This window comes from Cherax quadricarinatus, chromosome 29, assembly GCF_038502225.1.
Source record: "Cherax quadricarinatus isolate ZL_2023a chromosome 29, ASM3850222v1, whole genome shotgun sequence".
In the NCBI taxonomy this organism is placed as follows: Eukaryota; Metazoa; Arthropoda; class Malacostraca; order Decapoda; family Parastacidae; genus Cherax; species Cherax quadricarinatus.
In genome coordinates, this window is record NC_091320.1 from 36,772,903 (window position 1) to 36,795,766 (window position 22,864).

The 22,864-nt window shown below is 39.4% G+C and overlaps 1 protein-coding gene across 3 annotated transcripts in view; it reads right to left on the minus strand.

The window, feature by feature from the left end:
• Positions 1–22,864, minus strand: part of stan (Protocadherin-like wing polarity protein stan) — a 403,445-nt gene that overhangs the window by 12,653 nt on the left and 367,928 nt on the right. For all 3 annotated transcript variants that reach the window (XM_053779307.2, XM_053779309.2, XM_053779308.2), the window contains exons 28-30: positions 17,633–17,800; positions 5,418–5,624; positions 4,885–5,018 (exon numbers count right to left, since the gene is read on the minus strand). In XM_053779307.2, coding sequence (XP_053635282.1) covers positions 4,885–5,018; positions 5,418–5,624; positions 17,633–17,800 — 509 coding nt within the window. The remainder of the gene's footprint in view (positions 1–4,884; positions 5,019–5,417; positions 5,625–17,632; positions 17,801–22,864) is intronic.

The window sequence follows — 22,864 nt, forward strand, 5'->3', positions numbered from 1 at the left end:
ACAAAAAATTTGTTTAAATGGCTCCCTGATTTGCTATTACAGTGTCCACACACCACTGTGTTTGCATCCTCTGTGTCTCTTGATTATGTCTGGAAACTTTCCAAAATTTCAAGTGTTTTAAAGTTATTGCATACTTTACATATAGTACTCTGATGACTGTACTTATGTGTACCTGTACTTAAATAAATTTACACTGTGCTGGCATGCAGGTACACATTAAAATCACTAAAAGTGTCTCAATAGTATTGAAAATGCAATAATAATAATTGCACTGGGGCAATTTAAATGTCATATATTACATTATTATGGGGAATTTCATTAACCCTTTAACTGTCCAAACATTGACCCAAATTCTTACTGCAAGTGCTCTAAATATAGATTGACGTTTTAATTTTCCTGCCTCCAAATTTGGCACAATAGGCCTGAGAAACCTAGTCAGTATAGAATGGGTCTTTACATTCAGTGTGCACAGTATTAAAAAAATCTGGGACTACTTAGTACCTTGTGGGAGCACCAGTTCAATTGAGTGCCAGCTGAGTAAATAGCATGGCAAACCCCAGGGATTCACTAATGCCATGTCGTATTAACACACCCCTTTTAATGGGAAAGTGATGTTGACCCAGAGTTTAGTGGCTTTGAGATGGATGTGGCTACAAGTGGTCACACACACACACACACCCCATGGACCCATTCTCTCATAGCTAGGCCCAAATTTGCCACTCACTACTCATCTGAGTAAGCTGAGCTCATTACAGTACTACAGCATAGACCTCAAAAGGGTTAACAGCTACACGTGCAAGGAATAAAGTACATGCTGTGGCAAAAATAATGTTCAGAAATAAGCCAAGTAATCTACAACTGTAATATAAATCATTCAAATCTGTACATAAATTAATAATTTACTTTAATTATTGGTACAGTAGACCATTATATTACATGGTAGTTACGTTCCTGAAAATGCTGTGTTAAGTAAATCTAGTTAGATAAACTGAGGAACTTATGGGAAAAATAGGGTTATGTTCCTGGGAGCCCCAAAAAAACCCAAAGAACTTTTTTTTTTAGACCTCCAGATCTTACAAAAATAAAAGTGAGTATGTAATTGTAGTTCACTGTCGTGATGTATTACATTGATTTTACTGCTTAAGACTACAAATGCAACAGAAATAATAGTATTTCTTACCTTAAATTGTGGGTGCTGGTGTTTGTGGATGATTGTAAAGAGAGTGGAGAGTTATGTTGTGGTCCTACTGGGCTGAGGTGGATGGTAGAAGTTCTGGTACTGAAATTGATGGCTGTACTGGAGTGTGCATAAATTCTGTAATGGATTTCTGTTCTATTTTACCCCAAAAAGCATACAACTGACGGTAAGGCATCTGCTGCTCTAGACACCATTTCAGGGTCCTCTTCAGTGAAAAAAGTCTAACTTTAAGTCAGTCAGTAAATCAGTCAAGTCAGTCAGTTATTCATCACACAAACTCATATATTTACCTCATTACTTTTAACCCTTTGAGGGTCGACAGGCCCTCTCCGAAACTCGTTCTCAGGGTCGGCCAAATTTCAAAAAAAAAAAAATTATTTTTTCTTATGAAAAAATAGAGTTTTTTTTTCTAAACATTATAGGATAAACAAAAAAAATTTACCATCAATACTTACGGAGATATGGATGCATGAAGTTTGCAGAAAATGAGCCGCGTATGGCAACAGCGGCGACTGCCGCTCACCCGGTAAACTTTAGTTTACTTGTATTTGAAGGTTTGTTGTTTTTTTCACTATTTTATTTTTTCACATAACTTATGTGGCCTATGAGACCAAAGTAAGGTGCAATGTACATATATACACTCGTATACAACACAATAAGCACACAAACATAATTATCAATATATTGTTTACAAAACTTGTTTACAAAAACAAACAATACAAAACATTGTTTATTATTATTGTTCTATAATATATATACCAATATACAGTCACTGAACATATTCCTATTAGTTCTGCAGCTTGTGGAACTCTGAAACATGGTGTCATACACAATGGTGTTTTATCTTTCTCCCTCATTCTATCTCTTTCTATCTGTCTGTCTACCTCTGTCTCACAGGTACACATAAATACAAGTATACATAGTATAAATTACCTAGGATAACCCAAGAAATCCAGACAAAGTGCTATACTCTGCTTGAAGATGTGAGTAAAAGTGATGACACAGTCTTGTGGCTCTCTGAGACAGAGAGCTAGACGGATAGACAGATAGACAGGGAGCTTGACAGACAGACAAATAGACAGACAGAAATGTTAGTGTACCAGTACCAGTGTACTAGTGTTCCACCCTCCTCCTCCTCTTCTTCCTCTTCCTCCTCTTCCCCCTACTCTTCCTCCTCTTCCCCCTACTCTTCCTCATACTCTTCCTTTTCCTCCTACTCTTCCTCTTCCTCCTCCTCCTCTTCCTCCTCCTCCTCTTCTTCCTCTTCCTCCTACTCTTCCTCTTCCTCCTACTCTTCCTCCTCCTCCTCCTCCTCTTCTTCCTCTTCCTCCTCTTCCCCCTAATCTTCCTCCTACTATTCCTCTTCCTCCTCCTCTTCCTCTTATTCCTCTTCCTCCTACTCTTCCTCTTCCTCTTCCTCCTCCTCCTCTTCTTCCTCTTCCCCCTACTCTTCCTCCTTCTCCTTCTCCTCCTCCATAGTGTAAATTACCAGGAGTCGGCAGCTGTCAAAATGACATATGGTCTCATTACTCACTCCCCCCTCCCGCCTGTCAAAACAATGGGGTCGGATGCTGCTTCCCTTCCTCCATTCTAATTATCTTTCTCCCTCATTCTATCTGTCTTTTTATCTCTGTCTCACAGGTACACATAAATACAAGTATACATAGTATAAATTACCTAGGATAACCCAAGAAACCCAGACAAAGTGCTATACTCTGCTTGAAGATGTGAGTAAAAGTGATGACACAGTCTTGTGGCTCTCTGAGACAGAGAGCTAGATGGATAAACAGGGAGCTTGACAGACAGAAATGTTAGTATACCAGCAAAAACAAAGGGAGGGAGAGGTTTATCTCATCTTTTGGCATCAGCTCTACCCTCATTTACCCTCATCAAACGTCAGCACTTATCAGATGTTATCTCCCCTTATCTTGTTACTGTCATGGGTGAACATTTATTATTACCTATTATTATTATTATGTATTATTATTATTATGTATTATTATTATGTATTATTATTATGTATTATTATTATTATGTATTATTGTTATCATTACGTATTCTTCTTCTTCCTCCTCCTCTTCTTCTTCCTCCTCCTCCTCTTCTTCCTCCTCCTCTTCTTCCTCCTCCTCCTCCTCTGCCTCCTCCTCCTCTTGCCTCCTCCTCCTCTTGCCTCCTCCTCCTCTGCCTCCTCCTCCTCTGCCTCCTCCTCATCCTCCATTCTTGGAACAAGTTTGAAGAGCTTGTAGTTCATAATCACTATCACTATCATCACCAATGCTCACATCTGAGTCTGGGATTTTGGAAAATAGGAGTTTCCTCTTTGATTCTGGTACAACTGAACGTGAACAAGATGGCCCAGCACCAGAGGTGGAAGGCTGTGGGTTGTCTGGGTTTTCCTCACTATTACCCATATTATGGTCATTAGTTTCGGTCAAAACCTCACCAGAACCTTGAAACTCATCTTCACTGTCACTTCCATCTGTATTAGAACTGTCACTGGGGAACAAAAGTGTCCCAATTCGCCGAGGAGTGAGGAACTTCTTACCGCGAGGCACGGTGGAAATTGTGTACTATGATGGCATTCCAACAATGCACCACTGGGTGCCAGATTTTTTTCCTACTGCGCACACCCACCACACAGACCCATTCTCTCACATCTAGGCTTATCAGCCTTTTCCTGTGAGATTTGAGGCTGCTAGAATTTATGCGTACTAGTACGACAAAAACCCCTACGCGTAAGACGTACTAGTACGACCAAAACCCTCAAAGGGTTAATTGCAAAGTGACGCTTTATTACAGCCACAGGTTATCTTACCTCTATTTTCTTCATTAACTCAGACTTAAACGCTTATACCTTTTCCTGCCACTTTCAGCAACACTGATATACCTACTGGGTGCCATGACTACTTGGCAGATACAAGATTTTTTTTTTTTTTCAACAAGTCAGCCGTTTCTCACCGAGGCAGGGTAGGGTGGCCCAAACAGAAAGAAAATCCCCAAAAGGAAAATACTTCCATCATCATTCAACACTTTCACCTCACTCACATGTAATCACTGTTTTTGCAGAGGTGCCCAGAATACAACAGTTTAGAAGTGTATACTGTATGTATAAAAATACACAATATATCTCTCCAAACTGCCAATATCCCAAACCCCTCCTTTAGAGTGCAGGCATTGTACTTCCCATTTCCAGGACTCAAGTCCGGTTATATAAAATAACCGGTTTCCCTGAATCCCTTCACAAACACAGCTAGCTCCTAAGACGGAATGGAACTGAACACATATTTACAAAGGCTGGGATGGTGGTGGCAGGGGATGGCGGGAGGTCTCCCCCGCTGACCCACAACAAGGCAGCATCTCGAGCTGGTAAAAATTTTTCTGCGCCCGCAAACGGAACCGTGTAAAGTTAATTTTACGAAGTGTTGTATAAACTTGTAACGCAATTTTTCAATAGTGCAATAACCAAAACGTGGCAAATAAATCCATTTAATATAATGGTCTACTGTAATAACAAATATCCTAGGTGATTATTTATATGGTAAACCTAAGAGATGCATCAGAAACAATGAAGGAATGATTAATGGTTGAAGATGTTTACTTGGGGTTTACCTGGGGAGGGTGAACGCCCCCGCGGCCCGGTCTGAGACCAGGCCTCATGTATCCAAGAAGTTAAAACATTGACTGACCTGCTCCATGTAGCGAGACAATGAAGGACGAGACTCTACACGCAGGTTGTCTGCTTTATCTGGCATCTCATTATCTGATGCTGTTGTGGTGGATAATCTCTCACTTGCCCACAGTGGTGATGTCACATTATGTTCTGAGAATTATAATCACATTTTTAAGTCAAGAATATTAAAATGTAAATACCTAAGTGATAGGGAAAATAATACTGTGACTGCTTTCCTTATCTGTCTTACCCAAAATTTTGGGATAATGACTGGCATCAAGAAAGGTAACTTGATGCCAGTGAAAGACTCATTATCAAAAGAATTGGAGCTACCTTCCCTTTCCTTGGATCAAATCTAATTACATTTATCAGGTGCTGTATGACCCTATACAGGTATACTCTTCCCCATGAATTAGCACTTCCCATGATAATAACTGAATACAGTATCTCACAATGTTTATAGCGAATATATTGCCAAATAATTATTTCCCTAAAAAACTGTTTGGATTATGTTGATGATAAATTTGACAGTATTCATCCTCTACTAACCTTTATAAATGCCTGGGTATGCAGGTGGGAGCTGAGAGGACCAGTGTGTGGCATAAAGGGGGCGTATATTATGTAGGAGAGGGGAGCCAGCAGCCCCTGCACCACCAGAACTGCTCATCATGCCAGGTGGTGGTGGTGGTAGAGCTTCTGCTGTTGTGTCTAAATCATAGATGTTGGGCAGGTAACTAGATGGCTTGGGTGGAACTTCTACAAATGAAAAGGATCAAATTAAGTTATTAATATTCATATTATTTCACTGTCTACTTGTTACTTTCTACATCAATACTGTACTAATATATTTTATATTATTATGCCTCTTAATGTAGTTTTTCTGTATCAATATTATGCATAAAACTTAATTTATTTTTTTAGCTCATCACTCATCTCCCAACAAGGTAGGGCAATCCTATAAAAGGAAACACATTCACTATCATTCACTCAATCACTTATTTTGCCAGAGATATGCTGACCAGTGGCTGCTTGTTTACAGGCACTGCGGAACTGCAGCGCCCACTATTTTCACTCGATATTATCGATAACATTCAATATACTGTAATGAGTTTTTTCTTCTTTTTTTATACATACTTGTACATTATATAATCCTTAAGCTTAATGTCAGTAGCCATCCCGTAGTACATGACAATACAGTGGAACCTCTACTTGCGAGTTCAATCCGTTCCATGACCTTGCTCGCAACTGGATTTGCTCGTTTGCAGAGTCAATTTTCCTTATTTAAATTAAGTGAAATGCAATTAATCCATTCCAGTGGAATTCTGTACTTCAATAATTTCGCTAATATGAACTCTATGGCTTATTTATCTATCTCGCTTCATCTAATATGACATAATAAACAATATAACATACAAACCTGATATATACTTTAAAATGAATAAAATATATCATTCATGTGGTGGTATGGGCGGTGTCGGCAGTGGACGAGAGTTTGTCTGGAGACCGGGCAAAATAGTTCATGAATAATTTCGCTAATATCATCTATATGGCTTATTTATCTATCACAGTTCATCTAATATGATATAACAAACAATATAAATAGCATAGAAACATGATATATACTCTAGAATGAATAAAATATGTCATTATGTAACAGGTGGAGGTGGCCATAACCACTCCCTCTTTGTTGTGGTAAGCACTGCCATCTAGTGACAGCCTTTTGAGGCCATCTATTATAATAATTATATGTAGTACATTATTATATATTTTTTTTTTTTTTTTTTTTTTTTTTTTCAACAATTCGGCCGTCTCCCACCGAGGCAGGGTGACCCAAAAAAGAAAGAAAATCCCCAAAAAGAAAATACTTTCATCATCATTCAACACTTTCACCACACTCGCACATTATCACTGTTTTTGCAGAGGTGCTCAGAATACAACAGTCTAGAAGCATACACATATAAAGATACACAACATATCCCTCCAAACTGCCAATATCCCAAACCCCTCCTTTAAAGTGCAGGCATTGTACTTCCCATTTCCAGGACTCAAGTCCGACTATATGAAAATAACCGGTTTCCCTGAATCCCTTCACTAAATATTACCCTGCTCACACTCCAACAGATCGTCAGGTCCCAAGTACCATTCGTCTCCATTCACTCCTATCTAACACGCTCACGCACGCTTGCTGGAAATCCAAGCCCCTTACCCACAAAACCTCCTTTACCCCCTCTCTCCAACCCTTTCGAGGACGACCCCTACCCCGCCTTCCTTCCCCTATAGATTTATATGCTTTCCATGTCATTCTACTGTGATCCATTCTCTCTAAATGACCAAACCACCTCAACAACCCCTCTTCTGCCCTCTGACTAATACTTTTATTAACTCCACACCTTCTCCTAATTTCCACACTCCGAATTTTTTGCATAATATTTACACCACACATTGCCCTTAGACAGGACATCTCCGCTGCCTCCAACCGTCTCCTTGCTGCTGCATTTACCACCCAAGCTTCACACCCATATAAGAGTGTTGGTACTACTATACTTTCATACATTCCCTTCTTTGCCTCCATAGATAACGTTTTTTGACTCCACATATACCTCAACGCACCACTCACCTTTTTTCCCTCATCAATTCTATGATTAACCTCATCCTTCATAAATCCATCCGCCGACACGTCAACTCCCAAGTATCTGAAAACATTCACTTCTTCCATACTCCTCCTCCCCAATTTGATATCCAATTTTTCTTTATCTAAATCATTTGACACCCTCATCACCTTACTCTTTTCTATGTTCACTTTCAACTTTCTACCTTTACACACATTCCCAAACTCATCCACTAACCTTTGCAATTTTTCTTTAGAATCTCCCATAAGCACAGTATCATCAGCAAAAAGTAACTGTGTCAATTCCCATTTTGAATTTGATTCCCCATAATTTAATCCCACCCCTCTCCCAAACACCCTAGCATTTACTTCCTTTACAACCCCATCTATAAATATATTAAACAACCATGGTGACATTACACATCCCTGTCTAAGACCTACTTTTACCGGGAAGTAGTCTCCCTCTCTTCTACACACCCTAACCTGAGCCTCACTATCCTCATAAAAACTCTTTACAGCATTTAATAACTTACCACCTATTCCATATACTTGCAACATCTGCCACATTGCTCCTCTATCCACTCTATCATATGCCTTTTCTAAATCCATAAATGCAATAAAAACCTCCCTATCTTTATCTAAATACTGTTCACATATATGCTTCAATGTAAACACCTGATCTACACATCCCCTACCCACTCTAAAACCTCCTTGCTCATCCGCAATCCTACATTCTGTCTTACCTCTAATTCTTTCAATTATAACCCTACCGTACACTTTTCCTGGTATACTCAGTAAGCTTATTCCTCTGTAATTTTTACAGTCTCTTTTGTCCCCTTTCCCTTTATATAAAGGGACTATACATGCTCTCTGCCAATCCCTAGGTACCTTCCCCTCTTTCATACATTTATTAAACAAAAGTACCAACCACTCCAACACTATATCCCCCCCTGCTTTTAACATTTCTGTCATGATCCCATCAGTTCCAGCTGCTTTACCCCCTTTCATTTTACGTAATGCCTCACGTACCTCCCCCACACTTACATTCTGCTCTTCTTCACTCCTAAAAGATGGTATACCTCCCTGACCAGTGCATGAAATTACTGCCTCTGTTTCTTCCTTAACATTTAAAAGTTCCTCAAAATATTCTCGCCATCTACCCAATACCTCCATCTCCCCATCTACTAACTCCCCTACTCTGTTTTTAACTGACAAATCCATATTTTCCCTAGGCTTTCTTAACTTGTTTAACTCGCTCCAAAATTTTTTCTTATTTTCATTAAAATTTCTTGACAGTGCCTCTCCCACTCTATCATCTGCTCTCCTTTTGCACTCTCTCACCACTCTCTTTACCTTTCTTTTACTCTCCATATACTCTGCTCTTCTTATAACACTTCTGCTTTGTAAAAACCTCTCATAAGCTACCTTTTTCTCTTTTATCACACCCTTTACTTCATCATTCCACCAATCACTCCTCTTTCCTCCTGCCCCCACCCTCCTATAACCACAAACTTCTGCCCCACATTCTAATACTGCATTTTTAAAACTATTCCAACCCTCTTCAACCCCCCCACTACTCATCTTTGCACTAGCCCACCTTTCTGCCAATAGTCGCTTATATCTCACCCGAACTTCCTCCTCCCTTAGTTTATACACTTTCACCTCCCTCTTACTTGTTGTTGCCACCTTCCTCTTTTCCCATCTACCTCTTACTCTAACTGTAGCTACAACTAAATAATGATCCGATATATCAGTTGCCCCTCTATAAACATGTACATCCTGGAGCCTACCCATCAACCTTTTATCCACCAATACATAATCTAATAAACTACTTTCATTACGTGCTACATCATACCTTGTATATTTATTTATCCTCTTTTTCATAAAATATGTATTACTTATTACCAAATTTCTTTCTACACATAGCTCAATTAAAGGCTCCCCATTTACATTTACCCCTGGCACCCCAAATTTACCTACTACTCCCTCCATAACATTTTTACCCACTTTAGCATTAAAATCCCCAACCACCATTACTCTCACACTTGATTCAAAACTCCCCACGCATTCACTCAACATTTCCCAAAATCTCTCTCTCTCCTCTACACTTCTCTCTTCTCCAGGTGCATACACGCTTATTATAACCCACTTTTCACATCCAATCTTTATTTTGCTCCACATAATCCTTGAATTAATACATTTATAGTCCCTCTTTTCCTGCCATAGCTTATCCTTCAACATTATTGCTACTCCTTCTTTAGCTCTAACTCTATTTGAAACCCCTGACCTAATCCCATTTATTCCTCTCCACTGAAACTCTCCCACCCCCTTCAGCTTTGTTTCACTTAAAGCCAGGACATCCAGCTTTTTCTCATTCATAACATCCACAATCATCTCTTTCTTATCATCTGCACAACATCCACGCACATTCAGACTTCCCACTTTGACAATTTTCTTCTTCTTATTCTTTTTAGTAATCTTTACAGGAAAAGGGGTTACTAGCCCATTGTTCCCGGCATTTTAGTTGACTTTTACAACACGCATGGCTTACGGAGGAAAGATTCTTATTCCACTTCCCCATGGATATAAAAGGAAAATTAATAAGACCAAGAACTATTAAGATAAAATCAAAGAAAACTCAGATGAGTGTGTATAAATAAATGTGTACATGTATGTGTAGTGTGACCTAAGTGTAAGTAGAAGTAGCAAGACATGCCTGTAATCTTGCATATTTATGAGACAGACAAAAGACATCAGCAATCCTACCATCATGTAAAACAATCACAGGCTTCGTTTTACACTCACTTGGTAGGACGGTAGTACCTCCCTGGGTGGTTGCTGTCTACCAACCTACTACATATTATATATGTATTATGTATATGTATTATATATGTATTATTATTATATATGTATTATTATTATATATGTATTATTATTATATATGTATTATTATTATATATGTATTATTATTATTCATATATTATTATTATTATTATTATGAAAGAGGGGAAGGTACCTAGGGATTGGCGGAGAGCATGTATAGTCCCTTTATATAAAGGGATGGGGGACAAAAGAGATTGTAAAAATTATAGAGGAATAAGTTTACTGAGTATACCAGGAAAAGTGTACGGTAGGGTTATTATTGAAAGAATTAGAAGTAAGACAGAATGAAGGATTGCAGATGAGCAAGGAAGTTTCAGGGTGGGTAGGGGATGTGTAGATCAAGTGTTTACACTGAAGCATATATTATTTTTATTTTATTATCACACTGGCCGATTCCCACCAAGGCAGGGTGGCCCGAAAAAGAAAAACTTTCACCATCATTCACTCCATCACTGTCTTGCCAGAAGGGTGCTTTACACTAGTTTTTAAACTGCAACATTAACACCCCTCCTTCAGAGTGCAGGCACTGTACTTCCCATCTCCAGGACTCAAGTCCGGCCTGCCAGTTTCCCTGAACCCCTTCATAAATGTTACTTTACTCACATTCCAACAGCACGTCAAGTATTAAAAACCATATGTCTCCATTCACTCCTATCAAACACGCTCACACATGCCTTCTGGAAGTCCAAGCCCCTCGCACACAAAACCTCCTTTACCCCCTCCCTCCAACCTTTCCTAGGCCGACCCCTACCCCGCTTTCCTTCCACTACAGACTGATACACTCTTGAAGTCATTCTGTTTTGCTCCATTCTCTCTACATGTCCTAACCACCTCAACAACCCTTCCTCAGCCCTCTGGACAACAGTTTTGTTAATCCCGCACCTCCTCCTAACTTCCAAACTACGAATTCTCTGCATTATATTCACACCACACATTGCCCTCAGACATGACATCTCCACTGCCTCCAGCCTTCTCCTCGCTGCAACATTCATCACCCATGCTTCACACCCATATAAGAGCGTTGGTAAAACTATACTCTCATACATTCCCCTCTTTGCCTCCAAGGACAAAGCTCTTTGTCTCCACAGACTCCTAAGTGCACCACTCACCCTTTTCCCCTCATCAATTCTATGATTCACCTCATCTTTCATGTGAACAGTATTTAGATAAAGGGAGGTTTTTATTGCATTTATGGATTTAGAAAAGGCATATGATAGAGTGGATAGGGAAGCAATGTGGCAGATGTTGCAAGTACGTATATGGAATAGGTGGTAAGTTACTAAATGCTGTAAAGAGTTTTTATGAGGATAGTGAGGCTCAGGTTAGGGTGTGTACAAGAGAGGGAGACTACTTCCCGGTAAAAGTAGGTCTTAGACAGGGATGTGTAATGTCACCATGGTTGTTTAATATATTTATAGATGGGGTTGTAAAAGAAGTAAATGCCAGGGTGTTCAGGAGAGGGGTGGGATTAACTTATGGGGAATCAAATACGAAATGGGAATTGACACAGTTGCTTTTTGCTGATGATACTGTGCTTATGGGAGATTCTAAAGAAAAACTGCAAAGATTAGTGGATGAGTTTGGGAGTGTGTGTAAAGGTAGAAAGTTGAAAGTGAACATAAAAAAGAGTAAGGTGATAAGGGTATCAAATGATTTAGATAAAGAAAAATTGGATATCAAATTGTGGAGGAGGAGTATGGAAGAAGTGAATGTTTTCAGATACTTGGGAGTTGACGTGTTGGCAGATGGATTTATGAAGGATGAGGTTAATCATAGAATTGATGAGGGAAAAAAGGTGAGTGGTGCGTTGAGGTATACGTGGAGTCAAAAAATGTTATCTATGGAGGCAAAGAAGGGAATGTATGAAAGTATAGTAGTACCAACACTCTTATATGGGTGTGAAGCTTGGGTTGTGAATGCAGCAGCAAGGAGGCGGTTGGAGGCAGTGGAGATGTCCTGTCTTAGGGCAATGTGTGGTGTAAATATTATGCAGAAAATTCGGAGTGTGGAAATTAGGAGAAGGTGTGGAGTTAATAAAAGTATTAGTCAGAGGGCTGAAGAGGGGTTGTTTAGGTGGTTTGGTCATTTAGAGACAATGGATTGAAGTAGAATGACAGGGAGAGCATTTAAATCTGTAGGGGAAGGGAGGCGGGGTAGGGGTCGTCCTCGAAAAGGTTGGAAGGGAGGTTTTTGTGGGCGAGGGCCTTGGACTTCCAGCAGGCGTGCATGAGCGTGTTCGACAGGAATGAATGGAGGCGAATGGTATTTGGGACCTGACGATCTGTTGGAGTGTGAGCAGGGTAATATTTAGTGAAGGGGTTCAGGGAAACCGGTTATTTTTATATAACCGGACTTGAGTCCTGGAAATGGGAAGTACAGTGCCTGCACTCTAAAGGAGGGGTCTGGGATATTAGCAGTTTGGAGGGATATGTTGTGTATCTTTATATGTATATGCTTCTAAACTGTTGTGTTCTGAGCACCTCTGCAAAAACAATGCTTATGTGTGAGTGAGATGAAAGTGTTGAATGATGATGAAAGTATTTTCTTTTTGGGGATTTTCTTTCTTTTTGGGTCACCCTGCCTCAGTGGGAGACGGCCGACTTGTTAAAAAAAAAAACTATTATTATTATACATATTATTATTATTATTATTATTATTATTATTATTATTATTATTATTATTCAACACACTGGCCATATCCTACCAAGGCAGGGTGGCCTAAAAAGAAAAACGAAAGTTTCTCTTTTTAAATTTAGTAATTTATACAGGAGAAGGGGTTACTAGCCCCTTGCTCCCGGCATTTTAGTAGCCTCTTACGACACGCATGGCTTACGGAGGAAGAATTCTGTTCCACTTCCCCATGGAGATAAGAGGAAATAAACAAGAACAAGAACTAGAAAGAAATTAGAAGAAAACCCAGAGGGGTATGTATATACAGTGAACCCCCGGTTTACGATCAGCTCCCAATGCGACCAATTATGTAAGTGCATTTGTACATGTATGTTTGGGGTCTGAAATGGACTAATCTAATTCACAAAATTCCTTATGGGAATAAATTTGTTCAGTAATGGCACCTGAACATACTTCTGGAATGAAATAATATCGTAAACCGGGGGTCCACTGTATATGTTTGTACAGTGGTCCCTCGTTTATCATCAATAATCAGTTCCTGGAAGTGCAACAATTATCGAAAAAGACGATTTTCGAATCAATTTTCCCCATAAGAAATAATGTAAATACAATTAATCCATTTCTGCCACTCGGAAGTATTAAAACAAAATTTTTTTTTTTACATGAAATATGGATGTAGTACACAAACAATACAATGGGACATGATGAATGAAACATTAACAGCATAACACTTACCTTTATTGGCAATTCTTCTTAGTGTATGGAAGGCTGGAGGAGGAGAGAGATTGGATTAGTTACTGTTTGGAAGGGGAATCCCCTTCCATCAACACCTCAGGTACCAAGTCCTTTTCTGGGGTTACTTCTCTTCTCTGTTTCTTAATGCCACTAGGACCAGCTTGAGAGTCACTGGAGTCCTGTCTCGCAAAAAAATTGTCCTGAGAGCTCTGTTTTTGGCATCTCTTTAAAACTTCCCTAAAATGGGCCAAGACTCTGTCACTGTACAAGCTGCCGATATGGCTTGCAACATCCTTCTCAGGGTGATATTTCTCCATAAATCCTACCCCACATTTCAAAAATCTCCTTAATTTCTGAAGAAGGCACCTTCTTCCATCTCTCTTCCTCCTCCTCTGCAGTAAGATTCTGAGCTGTGATCTGTTGCTGTTCCTGCTGAAGCTCTTGCAGCTCCTCAGTGGTTAGCTCTTTGTTGTGGTCCTCCACCAACTCTTCCACATCCTCCAAACTCGCATCCAACCCCATGGAACTCCCCAATGCCACAATAGATTTCACAACTGACATAGGCTCATCAGGGTCAGCCCCAAACCCTTCAAAATCCCTCTTGTGGACACAATCTGGCCACAATTTTCTTCAAGTAACAACAGCTTCCTTGATTTCCTTTTTCTTTGCCACGATGGAAGATATGGTTGTATGGGGTTTGTTATACATCCTGGCCAGTTCGGCCACATGTACGCCACTTTCATATTGTTCAATGATGTTTTTCTTAAACTGAATCGTATTTCTCACCTTCTTTACCAAAGGCTTAGCACTAGGAGCTTTCTTTGGAGCCATGGTAGCTTATTTAGCACTTGCAAGCACTAAAATGAATGGAATATTATGAAACATTTTGTATGAACAAATGAAGGGACCGTCGCTCACTGGTAACAACGGCACACTGGCTGGGAAGGGAGGCCAAGGAGGCTCAGAGCCGTGAGTACGCGTCCAGGATGAACGACGATTAGCGATTCAACCGACCATTTGCAAGCCAATGTTTGGACGAAAATAACGCGATGATTTCCGAAAAGGACGACTATCGAGCATGACGATTGTCAAGGGACCACTGTACATGAATGTGTAGTGTGACCTAAGTGTAAGTAGAAGTAGCAAGATGTACCTGAAATCTTGCATGTTTTCTTCTTTCTTTCTTTCAACACACCGGCTGTATCCCACCGAGGCAGGGTGGCCCAAAAGGAAAAACAAAAGTTTCTCCTTTTACATTTAGTAATATATATACAGGAGAAGGGGTTACTAGCCCCTTGCTCCCGGCATTTTAGTCGCCTCTTACAACACGCATGGCTTACGGAGGAAGAATCCTGTTCCACTTCCCCATGGAGATAAGAGGAAATAAACAAGAACTAGAAAAAATAGAAGAAAACCCAGAGGGGTGTGTGTATATATATGCTTGTACATGTATGTGTAGTGTGACCTAAGTGCAAGTAGAAGTAGCAAGACATACCTGAAATCTTGCATGTTTATGAAACAGACAAAAGACACCAGCAATCCTACCATCATGTAAAACAATTACAGGTTTTCGTTGTACACTCACTTGGCAGGACGGTAGTACCTCTCTGGGCGGTTGCTGTCTACCAACTTACTACCTAGGTATTATTATTATTATATAAATAATTTGTATTTTTTATTCACACAAAAAATATAAGATTTACTGTTATTCCTTATTGCAATAATTGTATAAATAATGTCAACCCATTCATGACTGCATACTGGAATGGACAGTGATGTCATTTGTTTACTCTGAAACATAGCCAAGCAATGGACCATTTCGCCTATGTTGAGCTCAATTTCAAGGTACTTTTCGTCGTGAAAGCAATCAAAATCATATCTATTTCTGTAATATATCTTCCATTCTATCAAATGAGACCAAAAAACAAGAATGCAACCATAAAAAACATTCAAAATTACTGCTTAGGGGTGGCTAATTGCTGAGAAGTGAACTCCATTATTTATGCTTAGATTTCTTTCATTTTTGGTGTATGTTAAGAAGCATCTTTCCATCATACATTGCCCAAATTTCAATAAGAGAGTCCAACAAACAAATGAGATACAATTCCCAAGATCAAGAGCCCCTCACCAGTGTCAAGGAACCTACCTTGAGGTCTGCTCGCTTATGGAAATTTTGCTCACGTATGGAAGCAAAAAATCAACCCATTGACTGCTCGTATTTGGAAAAACTCGCATGTGGACATGGTTGTAAGTAGAGGTTCCACTATATTACAAAAATCCTTGTATGGAACTGTGTGCTTCACAGTTCCAGTGACTCGGTGTTTGGCTGTTGTGCACATGTCTGAGATAAGACGCTGCACGCTAGGTAGAGAGCACTGTCACTGACACAATGCCGACCCTGTTGTGCAAGTGTAAGGTAGTGTTTCTTTTTGACTCAGCGACATGTATTATGCTTAAAAACCATGTACCATATTCTTGAATGTGATAAAGTGTAGAATTAGATGATTATCATGCTTCCAGCTATTTTATTTAATTCATAGTTTTTTTTCAGTTCTTTTATTTTACAGAAAATTCAAATAATTTAATCATGGTCTCCTTGCACCCCCAAGAAATAAGTTCTGTGACTGTAAGTGAACTTCAACAGCTTAAGTGTTTCACAGTTCTCTCTCCATGAGAAAGTTACAGTTAAGAAAAGAGGCCATTCAACACCTTTTATATGCTTGTTTCATTTTACACAAAATTAAAACAATGACTAAAAATTTTCTGAAGCAGCACCTCCACTAATTTTAGCTACGAGTCGCCACTGATGCTGACATCACAATTCAGATGACCCTTTGACTATGACATTCTCAACTTACCTTCAGTGTGTTCTGCCTACCTCCAGGAATCAAGTTCGGCTCACCAGTTTCAAATACAAATACAAATTTTTATTTCTTTGTAATGGTTACAAAGTGTGATTTACATTTTAGAAAATGTTAAGTACAAAGAAAGCCATTAACATGCCTGAGGATTATGGAGCGGTAAATTTTAATTATTCGTTATGTTACAACAGTACAATTTTTAAATATGTATTAATATTTTATATAGATCTAGCTGTTCTCTGAATTCTTTCACAGATTCAAACACCATATATGTTAAACACCACTTATCTCCACTCACTCTTATCTAACATGTTCACACAAGACAGCAGAATGCTCAAACCCCCACCACTCAAAACACCCTTTACTCCCTCCCTACAACCCATCTCACCTCTAAATTATATACCTTTAGTGACCCCACAAATTCTTTCAATTTCTACACTCCGAATTCTCTGCATGATATACACACCATGCATTTCTCTCAAACATAATATCCCCATTGCCTCTAGCTTCCTCCATGTTGCTACATTCAAAACCTATGCCTCACACCCATATAAAAGTGTTGGTACATTGCCCCCCCCCCCTTCCTTTTTTTTTTTGTTCTCACAAACAAACTTCCTTCCCTCCATAGCTGAATCAAACTACACCCACCTCATTTGCCTCGTCTATTCTATGGTTCATATTGTCTTTCACAGACCCATCTACTGACATGTCCACTCCCACATATATAAATACATACATTCACTGCCTCTATTCTCCCTCCCTCCAATCTGATATTCAACCTTTCATTGCTGGCACTTTTTATTACTCTCATCACCTTGCTCTTTTTTATGTTCACTTTCAGTTTCCTTCTTTTACATACCCTTCCACAATAATCCACCAACCATTGCAATTTACCTTTAGAACCTCCCAAACCTCCCATACCTTTCCCCCAACATCCTAGCATTCACTTGTTTTAGAACTTCATCTATAAAAATTAAAAGACTTACATCATTCTTGTTCTTTTCAGAATACAGTGCATCAAATTTTATAACATATTAGTTACAGACCTGGCGGAGGGTTGGTTCTTCGTTCATTGACCCTGAGTGTGCCATTGTGTGTAGTGGTGTCATCCTCGTCACTAGAGTGCGAGGAGGCTAGATCTAAGGAGCGGTGATCTAAGCTCAGCTCACTTTCACTCTCACTCTCGCGACGTTTACTGCTGCGGGCTGCTGCACCTGAAATATAACACTCTTGAGCTGAAATTGTAAATACACTATTTTTTTTAAATATATACAGTAATACCTTGCACAATATGGTTTTGCACCCACGAAAGAATTCACATTGGATGAACTATCAATGTTAATTGTGAAAGTGTAAGATGCCCGTGCCTTCATAACGAATGTAGATCCAAACATTGAAAGAGGCATTAGAGTTAGGCATGTCTTACCAAATAATACTCGTTTCTATAAATATATGTATGCTGATAAAAAGAAGAAAAACTGTGCAAACTATTTTTCAAAATAAAAATAATTTTTTTTCTTTACAGTATGTATGGTACAATGTTTATTTACAACTGTAATAAAATATTTTCAGTAATTTTTTTTTTTTGTGTAACAAACCGACCATATCCCACCGAGGCGGGGTGGCCCAAAAGAAAAAAAAACAAAGTATTTCTTTTTAAATTTAGTAATGTATACAGAAGGGGTTACTAGTGTGTGCAAGAGCTTCATGTGCATTGATCTGTACTGAGCAAATAGCTAAATATTTTTGCGATCCAACACATTTACTGAAAAGTTACTCAAAAAAACTCCTAAATAATCTAAGACTGCTCAAGTATTTGATCATTTACTTCAAACTTGAAACTGTTTCAGTTTCATTATTGTATATTGTGCTTGATGATTACTCGACCATTTACTCATTACTTCAAACTTATAAGTGTTTCAATATCATTGTTTTAAATTGTGCTAAATTGTAATACTGTATTTTTTTATAAACTATATCAAAACTATAAATATTCTCTATTGAACAAATATTAAATTTTCTTCTATTAACTGTAACTTGCCTAAGGACTACAGTAGGGCCCCGCTTTACGGCGTTTTGCCTTACGGCGTTCCGCTAATACAGCGACGTCAAATTATGACCAAAATTTGCTATACGGCAACTGGTCTTTCAAATATGGCGTGCCCCACCCGGTTTGTTTACATTCTCCGTGACCACATCCATTACATCTGGAAACTTTCCAAAATTTCAAGTGTTTTATAGTTATTGTGTATTTTATATGTACTCTGATAATTATACTACTTATGTGTACCTGTACCTAAATATAAATACACACTGTGCTGGTGTGCAGGTACTCATTAAAATCGCTACGTCTCTCTCTACTCATGACGCCAATACTACGTAATAATAATCACTCTTGGGCACACTAAATGTCTTATTTTACATTAATATAGTCATTTTCATTAATCCAGCTATGATATTTTCCTCAAAATTATATATGAAATCCGTTACATAGCATATAAACATGATACATACACTCACAGAATAAAAATTGATGTAAATATGAGATTTGTTTACAAAGCAGCTATGTAGGTAGTGTCGGAAGAATTACGTTTTCTCTAGTCAAACTGGGGGATAACTGTAGAAAAATATTCTTTTCGTATGCCTTTATATATAGCAATTCACAACCCTTGTGGGTTTAGTGCTTTTTATAATAATAATAATAATAATAATAATAATAATAATAATAATAATATTATTATTATTATTATTATCTTCATTCACTCTAAAAATGGTGTGTTGCTGTTTGTTTATTCTGAACTAACTTGTACAACTTGTACACAATGTAAGAGTATTTGTATTGTGAGGTAATTATTATTATAATAAAAAATATTGAGGTAAATGTTTTACAGACTCTTACAAACGTACGTGAATGAACTAAAAGTAGACACATATTAATACACATTTATTTCACCTGACCAAGTGATCGCCCACTACCTGTTCAGTTTGTGTTCTTACATTGTCTCAACTCTGTATCTCGTTCACTCTTTCGTTAACTAGTTGGCTCTCATTGACGATGGCATCTAAGGTTAGCTGTGATAAAAAGAGAAGTCGTAAGCCTCTTGCTTTAAGTGCTAAGTTAGAGGATGATGGTGTGCCATTCTGATTTTATTCAATAAACACCCTGCCACTCACCTCTCACACATTAACATTAATATTTTAAGGTAAGTAATAAGTGTACTCTGTGTATCTTACCTTTTATTGTGTTTTTAATGCCTATTTCTATTGCTAACTTAATATAAGTTAATGTAAACTTGCTGTCTGGCATTTATTGCATATTTTATATGTGCTCTGATAATAATACATGTGAACCTGTGTGGTAGCCGGGTGGAGGGACAACATTGTTTTCTCTGCTCAGCCATCAGAGACAATGTGTATGAATCTGCGTTTGGCCCAGCCACTCCCCCACTCCGCTTCTGTTTACAATTTTCGGCGTGAATTATTCATTACTTCTCCCTTCGTTTATGATGGCATCTAAAGGTAATTAGAAATTAGTAAATTCAGTGAACAAGGTTATCTCGATGCCAATAATATGGCATCTACCCATCTACCCAAAACCTTCATCTCCCCATCTACTAACTCCCATACTCTGTTTTTAACTGACAAATCCATTCATTCTCTAGGCTTTCTTAACTCTCTCCAAAATTTTTTCTGATTTTCATTAAAATTTCTTGACAGTGCCTCTCCCACTCTATCATCTGCTCTCCTTTTGCACTCTTTCACCACTCTCTTCACCTTTCTTTTACTCTCCATATACTCTACTCTTCTTATAACACTTCTGCTTTATAAAAACCTCTCATAAGCTAACTTTTTCTCTTTTATCACACCCTTTACTTCATCATTCCACCAATCACTCCTCTTTCCTCCTGCACCCACCCTCCTATTACCTGGAGTTTACCTGGAGAGAGTTCCGGGGGTCAACGCCCCCGCAGCCCGGTCTGTGACCAGGCCTCCTGGTGGATCAGAGCCTGATCAACCAGGCTGTTACTGCTGGCTGCACGCAAACCAACGTACGAGCCACAGCCCAGCTGGTCAGGAACCGACTTTAGGTGCTTGTCCAGTGCCAGCTTGAAGACTGCCAGGGGTCTGTTGGTAATCCCCCTTATGTATGCTGGAAGGCAGTTGAATAGTCTCGGGCCCCTGACACTTATTGTATGGTCTCTTAACGTGCTAGTGACACCCCTGCTTTTCATTGGGGGGATGGTGCATCGTCTGCCAAGTCTTTTGCTTTCGTAGTGAGCGATTTTCGTGTGCAAGTTCGGTACTAGTTCCTCAAGGATTTTCCAGGTGTATATAATCATGTATCTCTCCCGCCTGCGTTCCAGGGAACACAGGTTTAGGAACCTCAAGCGCTCCCAGTAATTGAGGTGTTTTATCTCCGTTATGCGCGCTGTGAAGGTTCTCTGTACATTTTCTAGGTCAGCAATTTCACCTGCCTTGAAAGGTGCTGTTAGTGTGCAGCAATATTCCAGCCTAGATAGAACAAGTGACCTGAAGAGTGTCATCATGGGCTTTGCCTCCCTAGTTTTGAAGGTTCTCATTATCCATCCTGTCATTTTTCTAGCAGATGCAACTGATACAATGTTATGGTCCTTGAAGGTGAGGTCCTCTGACATGATCACTCCCAGGTCTTTGACGTTGGTGTTTCGCTCTATTTTGTGGCCAGAATTTGTTTTGTACTCTGATGAAGATTTAATTTCCTCGTGTTTACCATATCTGAGTAATTGAAATTTCTCATCGTTGAACTTCATATTGTTTCTGCAGCCCACTGAAAGATTTGGTTGATGTCCGCCTGGAGCCTTGCAGTGTCTGCAATGGAAGACACTGTCATGCAGATTCGGGTGTCATCTGCAAAGGAAGACACGGTGCTGTGGCTGACATCCTTGTCTATGTCAGATAGGATGAGGAACAAGATGGGAGCGAGTACTGTGCCTTGTGGAACAGAGCTTTTCACCGTAGCTGCCTCGGACTTTACTCTGTTGACGACTACTCTCTGTGTTCTGTTAGTGAGGAAATTATAGATCCATCGATCGACTTTTCCTGTTATTCCTTTAGCACGCATTTTGTGTGCTATTACGCCATGGTCACACTTGTCGAAGGCTTTTGCAAAGTCTGTATATATTACATCTGCATTCTTTTTGTCTTCTAGTGCATCTAGGACCTTATCGTAGTGATCCAATAGTTGAGACAGACAAGAGCGACCTGTTCTAAACCCATGTTGCCCTGGGTTGTGTAACTGATGGGTTTCTAGATGGGTGGTGATCTTGCTTCTTAGGACCCTTTCAAAGATTTTTATGATATGGGATGTTAGTGCTATCGGTCTGTACTTCTTTGCTGTTGCTTTACTGCCCCCTTTGTGGAGTGGGGCTATGTCTGTTGTTTTTAGTAACTGTGGGACGACCCCTGTGTCCATGCTCCCTCTCCATAGGATGGTAAAGGCTCGTGATAGGGGCTTCTTGCAGTTCTTGATGAACACGGAGTTCCATGAGTCTGGCCCTGGGGCAGAGTGCATGAGCATGTCATTTATCGCCTGTTCGAAGTCATTTGGCGTCAGGATAACATCGGATAGGCTTGTGTTAACCAAATTCTGTGGCTCTCCCATAAAAAATTAATTTTGATCTTCGACTCTCAGTCTGGTTAGCGGCTTGCTAAAAACTGAGTCATATTGGGACTTGAGTAGCTCACTCATTTCCTTGCTGTCATCTGTGTAGGACCCATCTTGTTTAAGTAGGGGCCCAATACTGGATGTTGTTCTCGACTTTGATTTGGCATAGGAGAAGAAATATTTTGGGTTTCTTTCGATTTCATTTATGGCTTTTAGTTCTTCCCGCGGTTCCTGACTCCTATAAGATTCCTTTAGCTTAAGTTCGATGCTTGCTATTTCTCTGACCAGTGTCTCCCTACGCATTTCAGATATATTGACCTCTTTTAGCTGCTCTGTTATTCTTTTCCGTCGCCTGTAAAGGGAGCGCCTGTCTCTTTCTATTTTACATCTACTCCTCCTTTTTCTTAGAGGAATAAGCCTTGTGCATACATCGAGTGCCACCAAGTTAATCTGTTCTAGGCATAAGTTGGGGTCTGTGTTGCTTAGTATATCTTCCCAGCTTATATAGGTTAGGACTTGGTTTACTTGGTCCCACTTTATGTTTTTGTTATTGAAGTTGAATTTGGTGAATGCACCCTCATGACTAATCTCATTATGTCGGTCTGGGGCTCCGCGCATACATGTCTGAACCTCA